This window comes from Hemitrygon akajei, chromosome 9 (genome assembly GCF_048418815.1).
Source record: "Hemitrygon akajei chromosome 9, sHemAka1.3, whole genome shotgun sequence".
NCBI lineage: Eukaryota > Metazoa > Chordata > Chondrichthyes > Myliobatiformes > Dasyatidae > Hemitrygon > Hemitrygon akajei.
This window is the reverse complement of record NC_133132.1, coordinates 115,231,758-115,252,532: the sequence shown is the minus strand read 5'-3', so window position 1 is coordinate 115,252,532 and position 20,775 is coordinate 115,231,758. Positions and strand designations below refer to the sequence as shown.

At 42.2% G+C, this 20,775-nt stretch overlaps 1 protein-coding gene across 2 annotated transcripts in view; it reads right to left on the bottom strand.

Annotated features, from left to right (window-relative positions):
- The window catches only part of trappc12 (trafficking protein particle complex subunit 12), a 125,259-nt gene that overhangs the window by 95,215 nt on the left and 9,269 nt on the right, over window positions 1-20,775 (bottom strand). For both annotated transcript variants that reach the window (XM_073056823.1, XM_073056824.1), the window contains exon 2: window positions 12,155-13,408. In XM_073056823.1, the coding sequence (XP_072912924.1) occupies window positions 12,155-13,402 (1,248 nt within the window). In that variant the 5' untranslated portion in view covers window positions 13,403-13,408. The remainder of the gene's footprint in view (window positions 1-12,154; window positions 13,409-20,775) is intronic.

The following is a 20,775-nucleotide window of genomic DNA, read 5'->3' as shown; positions in this document are numbered from 1 at the left end:
AGGCTCAAGGGTAATACTATTCCATCGTTATCAGACTATTGAATAAACCTTTCATACAGACCTCTTGTATGTTAAGATGGACACCTGGTCTCACAATCTACATCCTTATGATCTTGCAGTTCATCATTCACCTGCACTGTACTGTTTCAGAAGCTTTTACACATTTTGTGTCATTATCGTTTTACTTTAACTCAGTTCACTGTGTAATGATTTGATCTCTATAAACAGTGTGCAAGACAGGCTTTTTACTGTATTTTGACACAGATAACAAAACACCACCAATTGGAAGGAGGATTGTCAGTATGAGACGTCGTATACTTATCTGCTGCACTTGCTTGGGCCTTTGCATGTTCCTGAAGCTACCTCAGGTTCTAAATGCCTATCTTGCATACTTTTGCTCTACTTTCATCTTTTCAGCCAACATTGGCCAGGAACACTTATAAGACAATGGTGATGTTACATGTTTTCAAACTACAGTTTAAAAACATTCATGAATTATTAATACTATCTTCCTATTAAACTATTGCTACGATAGAAATAGTAGAACTTATTTTGAGATTTTGCTGTCAAGTATGTAAATATTTTTCCATCCAGGCTGAATAAATGTAAACACGAGGAAATCTGCAGATGCTGGAAATTCAAACAACACACACAAAAATAAATGTAAGTAGGGTCTCAATCCTTGTGATATTCACCAGGGAGAGTTTGGTTATTCTGTCAATAGATTCTGAAGATTTTGTGGTGACGGCATTGACACCATTTCTCTAGTACTTTGCTATAGGTGGTCCATATCAAGGACGGTGTCCTATAGACTGTAACCTTTCTACAAAGATGAGATTTGGATCTTCAAACCTTATTTTCCCCAAATGGCCAAAGGTTGTACTGACATTTTTGAGGTGATGACTCATCAGATCTCTGCTTTAGTTTAGACATGGCTAGAGATATGGGAAGTGATCCATAATCTTGCTGTAAACCTTTATTGTTTGGTGTCAGTGTTCTGCCACAGGGAAAGGTTGATAGAGAATCTCATTTTGCAGATGTCACTGATTCTTTCAACACTTCACTAAACACATACTGTAAATGATTTGGAGTTTAGCCTTTGATCACTGTGTAGACAAGCATCATTGGCTTACAATAGTTCAATGTCTAAGAATGCAGTGAGGTGAATTGTAGAACAGCTTCCCATTTATCCTGAAGATTAGTTTCACTGCAGTGGAAACCTTGGTGGAGACCAAGATGCAAAATTCTGATGGGAAAGACTAATGGGTGTCTTTAGATGATTATACAGGCTGATAAATAGACCCTACTGAGATTGGGTCTGTTGACAATTCACTCATTAAAACTGTAGTTTCCAAACCATCAAGTAGAATGAAGTCAAAATTCTAAGAGTAGCCAAATTTGAGAAGCATACACCATAGTCCCACTCAATCGACAGAATCAAAGACTTTGGTGACATTTAAAAGACAGCATGTGTAATGCTTGATACTGCTTCCTGCATTCTTCTTGGAATTGTCATGAGGTGAAGTTCATGTCCATCACACATCTAGATAAATGGAATCCACACCCCACAATTAAAGGAACAACTCTTTCATCATTGGGAGAAGGCTGAGTGGAACTACTCTTGTGCTGAATTTCCAAAGGCAGACAGCAAGAATATCTATAATAACTACGATTTCTTTCTCCTTTCCAGAATATGGCCATAATTAAATTTTAACTGACTGAACCGACCACATGCTCCTTTTCCTGTATTTAGGAGATGAATCTGTGAATATATCAGAAGTTCCTCTTTGCTAGGTTTTGAAATCTGAGCAGGGATAATATTTGCTTCTGAAGCTTCACTTTTTTTCCAGACTGAGGTGCTGGCAAGATTGAATCAAATGGCTTGCTGTAGGATCCTTCAAGCATTATCACATTAAGGATGTGATAAACACATATTGTATATGTGTTAATTATTAAGTATTAAGTACTATTAAGTACTTTTAAATACTCCTTTTAGCATGCACGGACTGCCTTTCTATTTGTTCAAGAAGGAAGAATTAGATTTTTGGCACCGTTGTTTTGAGATAGCAGTACATTGTAAGGCATAGCAATCACTATAAATCACAAAATAAACAGGTATATAGCACAAAAGAGAAATACTATTCATGGACTGTTTGGAAATCTGACAGCAGAGGGAAAGAATCAGTTCCTAAAATGTTGAGTTTGAGTCTTCACGTTCCTGTACCTCCTCCCTAATGGTAATAATGAGAAGGAGGCATGTCCCAGATAAAGATGGTCCTTAATGATGGATACTGCTTTCTGAGACAACACCTTTTGAAGATGTCCTCTGTGGTGGGAAGGGTTATACCCATGATGCAGCTGGCTGAATTGACAATGCTCTGCAGCCTCTTTCGATCCTGCACATTGGAGCTTCCATACTGGGTGGTGACACGATCAGTCAGAATGCTCTCCACTGTACATCTAGAAATTTGCGAGTTTTTTTGGTGACATACAAAATCTCCTCAAACTACAAATGAAGTACAACCTCTTGATGGCTTCTTTGGGATTGCATCAATGTGTTGGGTCCAGGATAGATCCTCTGACATATTCATGTTAAGAAACTTGAATCTACTCTTCCTTTCCGTTGCTGACTCAATTACTATTGGTGGTTGATCTCCTGACTTTCCATTTCTGAAAAATCCACAATTAATTCCTTGGTCTTGCTGACATTGATTAAAAAGATTGTTATTATGACACTTTAAGACCATAAGGTATAGGAACTGAATTAAGTCATTTAGTCCATCAAGTCTTTCATGGCTGATTTATAGTCTCCCCCCCCCCCCCCCAACCCCATTCTCCTGCCTTCTTCCTGTAACCTTTAACATGCTTACTAAATAAGAACCGATCTACTTCCCTTTAAATATACCCAATGACTGGACCTCCAGAGATGCCTGTGGCAATGAATTCCACAGGTTCACTACCAACTGGCTAAAGAAATTCCTCCTCATCTCTGTTCTAAATGGATATCTGTCTATTCTGTGGCTCTACTCGAGGGTCCAAGACTCACCTACTATAGGAAACATCTTTTCCAATCCACTCTATCTAGGCCTTTCAATAATTGATAGGTTTCAATGAGATCCTCTCTCATTCTTCAAAACACCAGTGAGGACAGGCTCAGCGGCAACAAATGCCTCTCACACATTAACCCTTTCATTCCTGGAATAATTTTGAACCTCCTCTGGACCCTCTCCAATGCCAGCACATCTTCAAAAGTGGCCCAAAACTGTTCACAATGCTTGAAGTGTGGTCCAAGCAGTGCCTTATAAATCCTGGGAATTACATCTTTGCTCATATTTTCTAGTCCTCCTGAAATGAATGCAAGCATTACATTTTCCTTCTTTACTACTGACTCAACCTGCAAGTTAACCTTCAGGGAATGCTGAATGAGGCTGTTGCAAGAAACATATGGATTTGATGATCGGTGATTTAACTTTCCACATATTGACTGCACTTTCCATACTGTAAAAGGGCTGGATGGGAAAGAGTTTGTCAAATGTATTCAGGAAAGTTTCCTAACTCAGTACATATTAGTCCTAACTGGAGAGAGTGTGATACTAGATTTCCTATTAGGGGATGAGACAGGAGTTTGTGCAGGGGAACACTTTGCATCTCGTGATCATAATGACATCAGTTTCAAGGTAATTATGAAAAATGATACATCTGGTCCTCCTGTTGAGATTCTAAATTGGAGAAAGGACAACTTTGATGGTATCAGAAAGAATCTGGCAAGTGTGGATTGGGACAGGCTGTTTTCTGGCAAAGATGTACTTGGTACGTGGGAAACTTCTAGAAGTGAAATTTTGAGAGTAAAGCATTTGTATGTTCCTGTCAGAATAAAAGGCAGGGATAATAGGCTTACAGAAACTTGAGTTTTTGAGAGATATTGAGACTCTGGTCAAGAAAAAAAAGGAGGTGCATAACAGTATACTTAAGTAGGAACAAATGAGGTACTTGAATACAGAAGTGCAAAAAAAAATTAAGGAGGAAATCAGGAGGGCTAAAAAAAAAAGCCATGAGGTTGCTCTAGCAGACAAGGTGAAGGAGAATCCTTAGGACTTACTGAACGCAAAAGGAGAGCAAGCAACAAAATTGATCCTCTGGAAGACTGAAGTGGTAATTTGTGGATGGAGCCAAAAGAGATGGGGAAGATCTTAAGTGGATTTTTTTGCATCTGTATTTCTTGGGAGATGGACACAGAGTCTATTGATAGGAGGCAATGTAGCAGTAAGGTTATGGACCCTATACAGCTTGCAAAGAAGGAGGTATTTGCTGTTTTGGGGCAAATTTGGGCAGATATATCTTGACAGGGCGTTCCCTCAGAACCTGTGGCAGGCTAGTGCAGAAACTGGAGTGGCCCTAGAACAGATATTTAAAACATCCTTGGGATGCTGGAGGATTGGAGGATAGCTAATATTGTTATGTTGTTAAAGAAAGGAACTTATAGGCCTATGAGTCTGACATCAGTAGTAGATTAGTTATTCAAATGTATTCTAAGGGACCTGAAGTATTTGGATAGATAGTCAACATGGCTGTGTGTCTGGCAAGTTGTGTCTAACCAATCTTATAGAGCTTTCTGAGGAAATTACCAGGGAAGTTGATGAGGCAAGGACTGCATGGACTTGAGCAAAGCCTTTGACAAGGTCCCACATTGGAGGTTAGTCAAGAAGGTTCACTTGCTCGGCATTAAAGATGCGGTAGTAAATTGGATTAGACACTGGCTTTGAGGAAGAAGCCATAGAGTGATTGTAGATGGTTGCCTCTCTGACTGGAGGCCCATGACTGTTGGTGTGCCACTGGCTCTGTTGCTGTTTGTCATCCATAATCAAAGATCTTTATGATTATATGGTAAACTGAATCAGCAATTGGGAGAGTCATGGACATCAAGGTAGACTAGCAAAGCTTGCAGCAGCATCTGAACCAGCAGAAAAAAGGTCTGGCAAATGGCAGATGGAATGTAATGCAGACAAATGTGAAGTTTTACACTTTGGGAGGATCAACCAGTGTTGGTCTTACACAGTGAGCAGGAGGGCAATGAGGAGTGCGATTGAACAGAGGGATCTGGGAATACAGATTTGAATTACACTTTGAAAGTGGTGTTATAGGTAGATCGGGTCAGAAAGAGAACTTTTGGAACATTCACCTTCATAAATCAATGTATGGAGTACAGGACATGTGATGCTATGTTGAAATTGTTGTGTAAGATATTGATGAGGCCTAATTTGGAGTAATGCCCTGTTCTGGTCACCTATCTACAGGAAAGATGTAAATACAGTTAAAAAAGAGTGCAGAAAAAATGATAGGACTTTATTCCTTGGAATGTAGAAGATGGAGGTATACAAGGGTGATGAGTGTGTGGATTGAGCTGCCAGCACAAGTGGTGGATGAGGGGTTGATTTCCATGTTTAAGAGAAATTTGAAAGGTACATGGAGGGTTCTGGTCCGGGTGCAGGTTGATGGGACTAGGCAGATTAACGGTTCAGCACAGACTAGATGAGTTGAAAGGTCTATTTCAGTGCTATAGTGTTCTATAACTCTATTTTCCGATATTCATCTGAAATTATGACAAACTATATTCATAAAATTATAAATGAGAGCCATATAATTTTCCAAGTATTAACCCAATCCTTACAACCAACATAATATTTTTAGGAAACATTACAGCAAGGTGGTTTCTAAGTAAGTCAACAGAAATTTGGTTGGGCTACTTTTAAAATATTGTATGCCATTATGTTGCCCCATTACAGAAAGGACGTGGAAGCTTTCAGAAGGGTACAGATGAGGTTTACCAGGATGCTGCCTGGATTAGAAAGGTATGAACTTTAAAGGTAGTGACAACTTGTTTTTTTTTCTCTCTGGCACATTGGAGGCTGAAGAGAGACCGTTAGAAGTCAATAAAATTATGAGAGACACAGACAGTGTTGGCAGTCTTTCTCCCTAGGGAGACATACCAAATGCATCCATTTAAGATGAGAGGGGGGGTGAAGTTTAAAGGAAGTAACGCAGGGTTCTTTTAAAGAGAGAGAATGGAAAGTGCCCCAAGTTGGCTGCCAGCGGTTGTGGTGGAAGCTGTTGTGACAATGGTATTTAAGAAGCTTTTAAATAGGCACTTGAATATGCAGGAATGGAGAGATAGGGATCATGTACAGCTGGAAGAGACTTCATTTAATTAGGTATCATGTCTGGCACAGACGTCATCGACAAAATGGTCTTATCCTGTTTAATGTGTCCTCCAGCACTGCACAATGATTGGCACAGCATGCTTGCTGTGGCCAATCTCCTCACATCCAGCTTAACCCAACAAGTGTTGATCCTGTACACTTTGCCAGTGGAGGAGTTATCAATACCCTTTTTTTTGCATCTCCCTTCAATAGATCACTCACTTGCAAAAAAAACACCAAAGGTCTTCACAACTCTTTAATCTATCATGAATGATTATATTAGCATTACGGCCACAAAAGAAACCTGGATATAATAATGACAAGAATTTGTACTGCATGAAGCATCTTCAACTTAGGTTTTCATTTTCATACTTATCTCAATCTTACTGATGTACTAACACTGGCTCTCATCACCAAATCACACCATGATCTAACTTTCCACATGCTCACTGCACTACTCCCTCTCAACTTTCATTTAAAATAGCATTTTACCAACTGTAATAAAAAAAATTCTTATCATGCTATTTTCATTGCATTCTTCCCCTGGCCTCTGCACTAAGAAACTTACTACCTAATGCAAATTCAAACTCCATCACAATTGCTCTCTTAATCTTACTTAGCATTTTAAACCTCAATTCTCGGTCATCACTGATTCAAACTCCACGACCTCACTATTCCCATCAAAGGTGTTGCTTCATAAATGAAAACTAACAAAAAATATTATGACATCTGATATTTTCATAAAACCACAGCTCTAGAACATTAAAAAAATCAACACAGTACAGGCACTTCAGACCATGATGTTGTACTGACCATTTAACCTACTCCTAGATAAATCTAACTCCTCCTTCGCACATTAGTTTCCATTTTTCTATCATCCATGTGCCCATTAAATGTCCCCAATGTATCTGCCTGGCAGCAAGTTCCACACACCCACTGCTCAGTGCAAGAACCATATCTCTGTAAACACTCCTATGCTTTCCTGGAATCATCTGATGTCCATTCAATCTATGTCCGTTATCACTTCTCATCTGCTTCCATCCAAAGAGAAAAGCTTTAGCTTGCTCAACCAATCCTCATAAGACATGCGTTCCAATTTAGGCAGCATCCTAGTAAATCTCCCCTACACCCTCTCTAAAGCTTCCACATCCTTCATATAATGAGATGACCAGAAATGAACATAATATTCCAAGTGTGGTCTAAGCAGAATTTTATAAAGCCACAACAACTTCACAGCCCTGAACTCAAATCCACAGACTAATGAAGGCCAATACACCATACACTTTCTTACAACCCTATCAACTTGCAGAGCAACTCTGAGAGATCTAGGTTTCCTATATGAACAGTATATTATATAGAAAATAAACAATATTTCCTCCAATGAAAGATCTATGTGGCAGGATCCCTCTGTTCGACACTGCCTTGAATCCTGCCATTAATCCTATGTTCTGCCTTCAGTTCGACCTTCCAAAGTGAATCACTTCAGAATTTTCCTGGTTGACCTCCGTCTGTCACTTTAGAAGCCCAGCTCTACATCCTAACAATGTCCCATCATAATCCTCACAACCTTTTACATAATGAGTTCCCAGCTTTCTTTGGGTTACCTGGCGTCCCTATCACAATCCCTTCCACACCTCTGGGACACCTTTTTCTCCGTTTGCAATGGACCTGTCCGTTATTTCATTCCCCGTCGGATCCATGCATGCAATCGCTGTTTCTTTGACTTTATCACATCCTGCAAGGATCACAAGATCTTCCATCTGCAGACCCCAGAGCATGGACTTCGTATTGCAGCCCCAGGCCTGGCCGTCGATCTCGGCTGCCCCAGCAACCCAGGGCATATTGAAAACCCGGACTCCAGCACCATCAACGCGGGTTCCAACGGCCAAGGATTGGCCCCGGCCGTCGATCTTGGCTGCCTCAGCAACCCAGGGCATATTGAAAACCTGGACTCCAGCACCATCACCGCGTGTTCCAACGGCTGTCGATCTCGGCTGCCCCAGCAACCCAGGGCATATTGATAACCCGGACTCCAGCACCATCACCGTGGGTTCCAACAGCCATGGATTGGTCTCTGCCGTCGATCTCGGCCGCCCCAGCAACCCAGGGCATATTGAAAACCCGGACTCCAGCACCATCAATGCATGTTCCAACAACCATGGATTGGCCCCGCCGTCGATCTCGGCTGCCCCAGCAACCCAGGGCATATTCAAAACTCAGATTCCAGCACCATCAACGCAGGTTCCAACAACCATGGACAGCTTCAAAAGCGATAGCGCAACCACCGACTGCGACTCCAGCCTTGAACTCCAGGCCGGGTCTTCACATGCCGCGATTGTGTCTCCTGTCTCCCCTTCCCCCACCACCACTCTGCAATCCCCTCTCCCTCAGATCCCATCGTCAGCTCCTGGGCCCTCAGAGGCTCCATCTTCCTCTCACCCCAACCCTTCTCTCTCCACTAACACTACCAGCCTCCCTCCCCCCTCTGATGCCATCTCTCATCCGTGCCGGGTCTTTACCGTTCCTTCTGACCTTCAAATCTCTGAGGCAGAGCGCTCTGTCCTCAGTAAGGGCCTCAGCTTTGTCCCCCTTCACCCACACCTCAGTGAGTTCCGCGTACTCCATGATGCGGAACTCTTCTTCCGCCGGTTCCGTCTCCGAGCTTATTTCTTTGGCAAGGATTCTCCTACCCCCACCGATGACCCCTTCTCCCGTCTTCAACCTTCCTCCTCTTCATGGACACCCCGCTCTGGTCTTCTGCCTGCTATGGATCTCTTTATTGCTAATTACCGACGGGACATCAACCGTCTCGACTTCACCACACCCTGTTCCAATTCCAACCTAACTCCTTCTGAACGCTCTGCTCTCCGCTCCCTCCACACCAATCCCAACCTCACTATAAAACCTGCTGATAAGGGGGGAGCTGTTGTTGTCTGGCGTACTGACCTCTACCTGGCCGAGGCACGGCGACAACTCTCTGATACCTCCTCTTATTTACCCCTTGATCATGACCCCACTAAGGAGTACCAGGCCATTGTCTCCTATACCATCACCAACCTTATCAGCTCTGGGGATCTCCCATCCACTGCCACCAACCTCATAGTTCCCACACCCCACACTTCCCGTTTCTACCTCCTACCCAAGATCCACAAACCTGCCTGTCCAGGTAGACCTATTGTCTCAGCTTGCTCCTGCCCCACCGAACTCATTTCTGCATACCTTGACACTGTCTTATCTGCCCTTGTTAAATCTCTTCCCACCTATGTTCGTGACACTTCTCACGCTTTGAATTTTTTCAATGATTTTAAGTTCCCTGGCCCCCACCGCCTTATTTTCACCATGGACGTCCAATCCCTGTATACCTCCATCCCCCACCTGAACGATCTCAAAGCTCTTTGCTTCTTTTTGGATTCCAGACCTAACCAATTCCCCTCTACCACCACTCTCCACTGTCTAGTGGAATTAGTTCTTACTCTCAATAATTTCTCCTTTGGCTCCTCCCACTTCCTCCAAACCAAGGGTGTAGCCATGGGCACCCGTATGGGTCCCAGTAATGCCTGCTTTTTTGTTGGCTTTGTGGAACAGTCCATATTCCAACTCTATACGGGTATCCGTCCCCCTCTTTTCCTTCGTTACATCGGCAACTGCATTGGCGCTGCCTCCTGCACGCATGCTGAGCTCGTTGACTTCATTAACTTTGCATCAACTTTCACCCTGATCTCTTAGTATCTCTCCTTTCAGTTAGTCCTGACGAAGCCAAAACGTCGACAGTGCTTCTCCCATAGATGCTGCCTGGCCTGCTGTGTTCCACCAGCATTTTGTGTGTGTTGTTTGTATTTCCAGCATCTGCAGATTTCCTCGTGTTTGCTCTTTGGGTTACTTCCTTCTTGGGTCCCAGATTGTGTCCTGAGTGTCTGCCCTGCCTTTACTGCCATTACATAAAAATGATAAAGAACTTTGATTTATGATGCACAGTTTAAACTGTCCTTTAGTTAGCACCTAACTCTCAGAACTCACTTTGCAAAACCTCGTCCCTCTTGCGATCCATGTCATTGGAGCCTACATGGACTACATCTGGCCACTCACTGTCCCACTTAATAATGCTGGGAGCTTAATCCGGGATGTCCCAGGCCTTGTCACCTGGGAGGCGACACACCATCCATCACATTCTCGTGCACAGAACCTCCCTTCTATTCCCCTAACTAACAAATCCCTTCACCACTGTGTGCCTCTTCTCCTCCCTTCCTTCTGAGCCACAGAGCCTGACTTGGTGACAGAAACCTGATCACTGTGACTTTCTTCTACAAAGTCACCCCCAGCAGTATCCAAAGTGGTATATTTGTTGTTTAGGGGATGGCTACACTGGCTGGTTAATCCCTTTCATCCTCTTGTCACCCAGTTTCCTGCCTCCTGCACCTTGAGTGTAACTATATGTCCTATCTATCATCCTCTCAGCCTCCCGAATGATCTGGAATTCATCCAGTTTCAGTTCCAGTTCCTTAAATGTGTAGTACTAGAAGCTGCAGCTGGATGCACTTCTTTCAGTTGAAGTTGTCAGGGACACTCAATGTCTTCCTGTCTTCCCACATCCCACAAAAAGAGCATTCAACTATCCTACCTTGCATACCTACTGTTCTAACTGTGTAATTATAAAGAAGGAAACAATAAATATATTGACAAAAAAATCTACCTACAGCTTTTCACCTTCTCTCCTTCAACTCTTTCCTTGCTGAAGCTTCAAGAAAGTAAAGTCTCAAAATCCCCACTCTAACACTGTCCACTCCATCAAAGGCCACCTCATTTACCCCTGCCTTATTTTAATTTGCATTTGGTAATGAATCCTGATCTTTGATTGGCCACTGTGCAAAGGTCCATTTGAATTTTTTTATCTTCTTGAATTTGTTCAAGAATATTTTGACCCAATCTTATATAAAATAAATCCTCTTGTTGAAAAGTCAATAATAGCATTTTCAAGATTGGCTTATCCACCTTCACTATGTACGATCTTTGCAAACTGGTATGGAAATCACCAAAAAGTAGCACAGATATGATATATAATTTAAAACAATTATTCACAATTATATCAGGAATAAATATTAAATGATGATAAATTCCATTGCCTGGACTTGTATTCCTTTGAAAGACAGAAAATTAAGGAAGATGATCTAATTGATGTATTTAAAATAGTTAACACAAAGCCTATTTACTCTGGTGAAAGAGTGATAACCTCAAATTAGAGGCAAATCACTGATGTTAGGATGTTCACAGAAAAACTGATGGAAATGTTCTAATCAAAAGCAGTTCAAACACATTGAAATTAGAAAACAGAAAAATTCTGTTCAATGCAGAGACTGGAACTTGCAGCTCTATTCCAATATAGTCACCCTTTCCTTTAGCTGCTACTATAATCAATCTTAAAAGATCTGGTGTCTGCTTCCGTCACTAACTTTGGATTTGATATCTTCACAACACAAGCAGTAAAAACTTTTTGCTACTGTACCTTAAATCTTTCACATTTTCAAAGCTATGCCTTTATCTGAAACTATTCTATTGTGTCATTTTTTGTAATTTAATGTACCAGCTGTAAACACCTCACAACTCATGGTCTATTCTTCAAGAGTTAGGGTTCATTGACCCTGAAGTTTTAAGTATTTCATGTTGGTGTATCTTCTTATCTAAGCCTGGGAATTCAAACTGCACTTATGAAAGGGTAATCTATTACTTATCAGAATTAATTACTTTTGTAAAGAACAGACTTTACAAAGCTTTCAATAGGGAAAAATCCCTAGAAAGAAAAAAAATGTAATATATACTGCATATAGCTTTTGTATTCATCCAAAGAAACATTATTTTATTCCCTTATGAAATGCATACCTGGATCTAGCAGGCTCAATATTAGAAATGCTGCCAAATTAACAAGTCAGCATTTTCACGACACAGAAACAAAACAGACTTACTTGTACGTTGTCAAACTTTAGACCAGGCATGGTCAACTTCTCTTTGTCAATGAATACTGTGTTATACTGTTGAGTAGCTACAGAAATTAGAATTTTCCTAGTCTCTTCAGATGGAAGCCAAGCATCATACCGCCTGTCTACCTCACTCATATTCAATGCTGTTGCAAAGGGATCATCACTTCCTGCAAATGCTGCTTGGAGCTGAGTGAAGGGCTTGGGTGACAGAGATGTTTCTGTAGATGATGCTGCTGAAGGTGTAATACCATTTCCTATGATGAAGGATTTGTTTGTGGAGCTAGATGGACTTGTTATTCCTGGAGCAGAAAGTGAGGACAATCGATCAGGCACTGAAGCACTAGCATTTGGATTGCTAACAGAAATTAAAGATGTTGATGTAAATGAGTCAAAAAATTCTGCTGCTGATGAACTTGAACAGACATCATCTGTGAAAAATTTGCTTAGGCTAGGACTAGGATGAACTCCAAATAGTGGTTTATTTGGAGTATCAATGATAGTTCCAAAGCTGGGAGATTTTACCATCTGCGGTTCATAGCCATCTGCTTTCAAAGGAGTATTGACCTGGTCTTTATCTTGCTTGTCCTGATTAAAAATTGTGCATACCGGCAGATTTTCATCCTTTGCTGAATGAGTGGTTACTGGCATCTGACCCTGTTTCTCTTGCAATTCTAAGTCAACCTGGCCATCTGATCCATTTTCAGGACTTTCTTTTGGAACTTGAAGATCATCTTCTGATCCAACTGCAAGTTCCAGATTCTGTGAGGCAGATGTTTCATCTTGTATTGGAGTTTTATCATCATCAGCATTATGTACAGATGTTACATGTTCACTTTGTGGAGCAGAAGCCTCTTTGTAATCCTCCTTCTCAGAACGTACTGATGGAACATCACCACATTCCATGTCTAAAGCCTCTTCACAGTCATGCAGGATTGCTAGGTCTCCTACATCACCCTCACTATTACTAGGTGAGTCAGATATTATTACACTCTCCATCATCTGTTCATTAAGCTTATCCATCAGATTCATTTGACAGGTATCAGCCAATTTATCTGTGGGCTCTGATACAAATGTATCAGCACGTAGGTCAATATTTTCTGTTCCAAATAACAATTGCTGCTGCTGAGTTTGAGGTTCCTGGAGCACTGTTTTCATATTCTCTTTATTCATCTCCTCACCAATACTTAACGTGACAGTATCAGTAACCTTGGAGGCAAGTTGAAGATTTTCCATCTTTTCCTGCAACCAAAATTCATAATTTTAGTGTGTTGCATATTAAAATTCTGCTCCATCATTATGGCCAAACTACAGCCTCCACATTATTCACCTGTTAACAATAGTAGGAGAATGGAATGGTCGAGCACCACCACTCCATCCGCAACAACAAACAGGATCTCCCAGTTGTCACCCACTTCAACTCTGCTTCACATTCGCATTCGGATATGTCCATACATGGCCTCCTGTACTGCCATGATGAGGCCAAACTCAGGTTGGAGGAGCAGCACCTCGTACACTGTCTGGGTAGTCTCCAGCCTCTTGGCATAAACATCGAATTCTCCAACTTCTGGTAATTCCATCCCTCTCCCTTCCCCCATCCCACTTTCACTCTGCCTCCTCCTCCAGCTGCCTATCTGCTCCCTCATGGTTCTGCCTTCTTCTACTACCCATAGTGCTTTCCCCTTACATTCCTTCTTCACCTTTCCAGCCTATTCCCTTCCCCCACCCCTAGATATTTCCTCTTACTGGTTTTTCACCTGGCACCTACCAGCCTTCTCCTTTCCAACCTCCCCCCACCTTCTTGATAGGGCCCCTGCCCCCTCTTTCTTCAGTCCTGACGAAGGGTCTCGGCCTGAAACGTTGACTACTCGTATCCACGGCCTGCTGAGTTCCTCCAGCGTGTTTGTATGCGTTCATTGAACCACGGCATCTGCAGTGTACTTCGTGTTTAAATTAAATTAGCTTCTTTGCTAGCAACTTATTGTCACATTTGTACCTCCACATTGTTTGTCTACACTTTTGGGCGCAGTCTTTCATTGATTCTATTATGGTCCTTGGAGCTGCTGCATATGCCCACAAGAAAAAGAAAATGAATCTCAGGGTTGTATTCAATGGCATATATGTACTTTGACAATAAATTTACTTTGAATTTTGAAATTATATTGATTTAAGTGTCTATCCCTTAATTAAAAAAGTTTACTTCCTCCAAATCACGTATTATTCCTTGACTTAAAAAAATGCCAACAATGTTGAATTAGCTGTTAAAAATGCAATGCTGATATACCTTTGTTGAAACTTCTATCCCCTACATACTTAAAAATAATAGGTACTAACAACAATTTTATAGGCATGATTTAATTTTACGACAAAAATTTGCACCATCTGAACAGATGATCTAATTTGGTACACATACTATGCTATATGCTTTCAGAACTCGGAGTCCTGCCATGTGCAGAAGTTCGCTGATGACACGGCCATTGTGGGGTGTGTCAGGAATGGACAGGAGGAAGAGTATAGGAAACTGATACAGGACTTTGTGATATGGTGCAACTCAAACTACCTGCGTCTCAATGTCACCAAGACCAAGGAGATGGTGATGGACTTTAGGAGATCTAGGCCTCATATGGAGCCAGTGATCATTAATGGAGAATGTGTGGAGCAGGTTAAGACCTACAAGTATCTGGGAGTACAGTTAGACGAGAAGCTAGACTGGACTGCCAACACAGATGCCTTGTGCAGGAAGGCACAGAGTCGACTGTACTTCCTTAGAAGGTTGGCGTCATTCAATGTTTGTAGTGAGATGCTGAAGATGTTCTACAGGTCAGTTGTGGAGAGCGCCCTCTTCTTTGTGGTGGCGTGTTGGGGAGGCAGCATTAAGAAGAGGGACGCCTCACGTCTTAATAAGCTGGTAAGGAAGGCGGGCTCTGTCGTGGGCAAAGTACTGGAGAGTATAACATCGGTAGCAGAGTGAAGGGCGCTGAGTAGGCTACGGTCAATTATGGAAAACCCTGAACATCCTCTACATAGCACCATCCAGAGACAGAGAAGCAATTTCAGCGATAGGTTGCTATCGATGCAATGTTCCTCAGACAGGATGAAGAGATCAATACTCCCCAATGCCATTCGGCTTTACAATTCAACCGCCAGGAGTAAGATATGTTAAAGTGCCGGGGTTAGGACTCAATGTATTTAAGTAAACTACTTAAGAACTTTTTAAAAGCTATTATTAATGCTTTTTGAGAGGGTGATTTTAGATGCATATCATATTTTTACTGAGTTAAGTATTGTATGTAATTAGTTTTGCTACAATAAGTGTATGGGACATTGGAAAAAATGTTGAATTTCCCCATGGGGATGAATAAAGTATCTATCTATCTAACTGCAAGAAAATATTAAAAGGTTTGACATAACAATCTGTTCAAAACACTCAGATAAAAATAAATGAAAAAAGAGCTACAACTTAGCAACTTTTTTTTTGTAGACTATCTGTCAACTATTTGTCAATGATAGGACAATCCCTAAAGGTATATATGCACCACAGATTCTGTCGTCTTTAAGCGGGCTTTAATGGTTAGCTTAAGTTCTATTTTGAACACAACTTCCAGATCCTATACTAGAGAACACAAATAATTGTCTGACATACAGAAAATAAACATTCATCAGCAGCTTTAGCAATTAATCTTTTTATCAGATGGATATTCATATACATAGTCTGGGCTGCTTCCAAATATTTAAACATCTAATTAACAGTAAGATTATATAACATGCAAGAAAGGCAGATTTAGCTTTTTTTGTTAATTATAGGGCTAACTTTAACCCAATACAAAGATTTGATATGAAGAGAATTATGGACTGCAGTAGACTAGTGTAAACTAATATAATCCACAATTATAAAAATTAATTATGTTGTCAACAAGTTACATCAACAATTCTGCACATAATTTGCTTTAGTAATTCAGTCTCAAAAGTAGTTAAAATAATTTTCATTCCTACATGGTGTTAAATATTAAAATTCTTTTCTAGGTCATTTGATGACATTAACGTTATATTGATTCAGTGAGTTCCATGCCTGCCACCATGCTAAGCTCTTCTTCTGCCGCCTCCATCAACGAAGCTACTTCTTCGGCAAGGGCTCTCCAGCCATCACCAATGACCCCTTCTCCTGTCTTCAACACTGTTTCTCTTCCTGGACACCCTGCTCCAGTCTTCAGCCTGCCCTGGATCTTTTCATTGCTAACTACCGACGAGACATCAACTGTCTCGACTTCATCAATACTCTCTTCAATTCTAACCTCACTTCTTCCAAACACACTGCTCTCCACTCTCAGACATCTCCTCTTATTTACCTCTTGAAAAGTGGTCTACAAAGGACCAGGCCATTCTCTTCCACACCATCACCAACCTTATTGATTCTGGGGATCTCCCAACCACTGCCATCAAATTCATAGTTCCCTTATACCACACCTCCTGTTTCAACCTTCCACCCAAGATCCCCAAACCTGCCTGTCTAGGTAGACCCATTGTCTCTGCTTGTTCCTGCCCCACTGAACTTAAATCTGCATACTCAACTCAGTTTTATCCCCCCTAGTTCAGTCCCTTCCTACTTACATCCATGACACTTCAAACACTCTTACTCTTTTCTATAATTTCAAGTTCCCTGACCTCAAACATCTTATATTCTCTATGGATGTCCAGTCCCTATACATTTCTATCCCCCGGACAGGAAGACTTCAAAGTTCAAACACAAAAATACTCTGCAGATGCTGGGGTCAAAGCAACATGGTGGAGGAACTCAGCAGGTTGGGCAGCATCCGTGGAAATGAGCAGACAACATTTCGGGCCGAGACCCTTCGTCAGGACTGAAGAGGGAGGGGGCAGGGGCCCTATAAAGAAGGTGGGGGGAGGATGGGTAGGAGAAGGCTGGTGGGTGCCAGGTGAAAAACCAGCAGGAGGAAAGATCAAGGGGTGGGGGAGGGGAAGCAGGGAGGGGATAGGCAGGAAAGGTGAAGTGCACTATGGGTAGCAGAAGGAGGTGGAATCGTGAGGGAGGTGATAGGAAGCTGGAGGAGGAGGCAGAGCGAAACTGGGATAGGGGAAGGGAGGGTGAGGGAATTACCGGAAGTTGGAGAATTCGACGTTCATGCCAAGGGGCTGGAGACTACCCAAATGGCATATGAGGTGTTGCTTCCCCAACCTGAGTTTGGCCTTATCATGGCAGCAAAGGGGGCCATGTATGGAGGAGAAACACCTCATATCATCTGGGTAGTCTCCAGCCCCTTGGCATGAACATTGAATTCTCCAACTTGCGGTAATTCCCTCCCCCTCCCTTCCCCCATTCCAGCTTCACTCTGCCTCCTCCTCTAGTTGCCTATCACCTCCCTCATGGTTCCGCCTCCTTCTACTACCCAACGTGCTTTCCCCTTACATTCCTTCTTCACCTTTCCTGCCTATCCCCTCCCCCACCCCTTGATCTTTCCCCTTACTGGTTTTTCACCTGGCACCTACCAGCCTTCTCCTTCCCACCCTCCCCCCACCTTCTTTATAGGGCCCCTGCCCCCTCCCTCTTCAGTCCTGATGAAGGGTCTCGGCCTAAAACGTAGACTTCAAAGCTCTCTGTTTCTTTTTGGACACCGGACCCAGCCAATTCTCCCCCATCACCATTTTCCTCCATCTGATGAAACTGGTTCTCACTCTCAATAATTTCTCCTTCAGCTCCTCCCACATCCTTCAAACAAAAGGTTTGGGCACTCTCATGGGTTCCAGTTTTTGGCAATGTGCAACAGTCAATGTCCCAAGCCTAAACTGATATCACTCCCCAACTTCTCCTCCACTATATCGATGACTGCCTTGGTGCTGTTTCCTGCAACTGCACTGAGCTCATCAACTTTGCCTGCAACTTCCACTTTGCCCTCAAATTTAACTGGTCCATTTCTGACAACTCCCTGCCCTTTATCCATTGCTGTGTCTCTATCTCTGGAGACTGCTTATATACTGATATTTTTTATAAACCCACTGATTCTCAAACCTACCTGGACTATACCTCTTCCCATCTTATTACTTGTAAAAATGCCACCCCTTTCTCTTAATTCCTCTGTCTCTGCAAAAGACTCTCGAATTAGTCTCTAGAAGTTTGGAGATGTCCTCCTCCTTCAAAGAAAGAGGCTTCCCTTCCTCCACCATCAACGCTGCCCTTATTGGCATCTCTTTCAATTTGCACACGTCTGCCTGCCCTCACCCCATCCACCTGCCACCCTACTAGTGATAGGGTTCCTCTTGACCTCAACTACCATCCCACCAGCCTTCGCGTCCAGCACATAATTCTCCGTAACTTCTGCCACCTCCAAAGGGTCCCACCACTAAACACATCTTTCCCTCCCCCAACTCTCCACAGGGATCTCTCCCTAAACAATTCCCTTGACCATTTGACCCTCCCCACTGATCTCTCTCCTGGCATTTAACCTTGCAAGTGGAACAAATACTACACCTGTCCCTCACCGTTACCATTCAGGTGAGGTAACACTTCATTTACAAGTCTGTTGAGGGGTCACCTATGGTATCTGGTGCTGCCAGTGTGGCCACCTGTATAATGGTGAGACCTGACATAGCTTAGGAGATTGTTTCGCTGAGCACCTACAAGGCCACACTCAGGTTGGAGGAGCATTCCCATTCTGATATGTCAATCCATAGCTTCCTCTATTGTCACAATGAGGCCAAACTTGGGTTAGAGGAAGAACACCTAATATTTCATCTGTGTAGCCTCTAACCTGATGGCAAGAACACCGATTACTTGAACTTCCGGTAATTCCCCCCCCCCCCCCATTTTACCATTACCCATTTCCATTTCCCTCTCTCACCTCATCTCCTTAACTGTCCATCATCTCCCTCTGGTGCTCCTCTTCTTCCCTTTCTTCCATGGCCTTCTGCCCTCTCCTATCAGATCCCCCCTGCTTCTCCAGCCCTTTATCTCTTTCACTATTCGACTTCCCAGCTCTCCTACCACTTCTTCCTACCATTCCCTCCCCCACCTTGTTCATCAGCCTTCTCATCTTTTTCTCTAATCCTGATGAAGGGTCTTGGCCTGAAATGTCAACTGTTGACTCTCTTCCATCAATGCTGTCTGGCCTGCTGACTTCCACGGGCATTTTGTGCATGTTATATTAATTTGCCTACTTTTCAAGCATTTTTATCTCCCTATGCTCGAACACAGTATAAGAAATACAAATCCCATTTCCAGAAAAGTTGAGATATTTTCCAAAATGCAATAAATCTGTGTTATGTTAATTCACGTGAACCTTTATTGAACTGACAAAAGTACAAAGAAAAGATTTTCAATAGTTTTACTGACCAACTTAATTGTATTTTGTAAATATACACAAATTTAGAGTTTAAAAAAAATTTTTTTTATTGGTTTTTCAAAACATTTTACAAATTAAAAACCCCAAATCCCAATGAGGAACATTAATACAGTGCAAAATTAAGCATACAATGACAATATGCTACAAAGGAAGAGAATCTGACAAAAAAGCACCTAAATTGAAGACAAGTAAACTTAGTATCCTCCCCAAGCCCCACAACACACAAAAAAACCAACTCCAGACCAAACACAACACAATAGAGAGAGTATAAATCAGGACAATCAAACTCCCAGACTGTGAATACACTTAGCAACAGAGGATAATAATGCCTACTACCAGAAAAAAAAAGGGAGCTGAAAGCAAGGGACCGAAAAGAAAAAAACCCTAGTCAAGAGGAAGGTTATGAAAGTACTCGATAAAAGGTCCCCAGACCTTATGGAACTTTAGATCCGACTTAAGAACTGAATAATGAATTTTTTCGAGGTCCAAGCAGGCCATAATGTCGTTAAGCCATTGCGCATGAGTGGGCGGGACAACATCTCTCCATCTAAGGAGGATCAAGCGTCTCGCCAGGAGAGAGGCAAAGGATAATATTCGGTGTTTGGTCGGACCCAGACGTAAATCTGTCTCGCCCCAAAAACCGAACAGAGCAATTAAGGGGTTTGGTTCTAGGTGCTGATTCAGAATACACGATAACGTGGTGAAGACATCTTTCCAGAATTTCTCCAAGCTAGGACAGAACCCGTACATATGGATGAGAGAGGCCACGCCCCTCTTGCATTTATCACAGAGCGGACTAATGCTAGGGTAGAATTGAGATAGTTTAGATTTAGACAGATGGGCTCTATGAACAATCTTAAACTGTAAAGGACAATGGCGAGCACAAAGAGAGGTTGAGTTAACCGATTTGAGAACTGAGTCCTAGCTCTCCTCGGATAAGGAGATATTTAAATCCTGCTCCCAGGCCATTTTAATTTTATGCACAGGGGCCTGTCGTAAGGCTGCTAGTTTATCTCGGATAATTGATATTAAACCTTTACCTAGTGGATTAATGGAAAGAAATAGGTCCATAGCATTTTTCGCAGGCATTTCAGGAAAGTTAGGAATTAAAGGAGCAATAAAGTGTCGGATTTGGAGATATCTGAAAAAATGAGCGTTAGGCAGATTGAACTTAACAGAGAGCTGCTGAAAAGAAGCGAAGCGATTATCAATGAAAAGATCTTCAAAATGCCTAATGCCCTTCCTATACCAAAC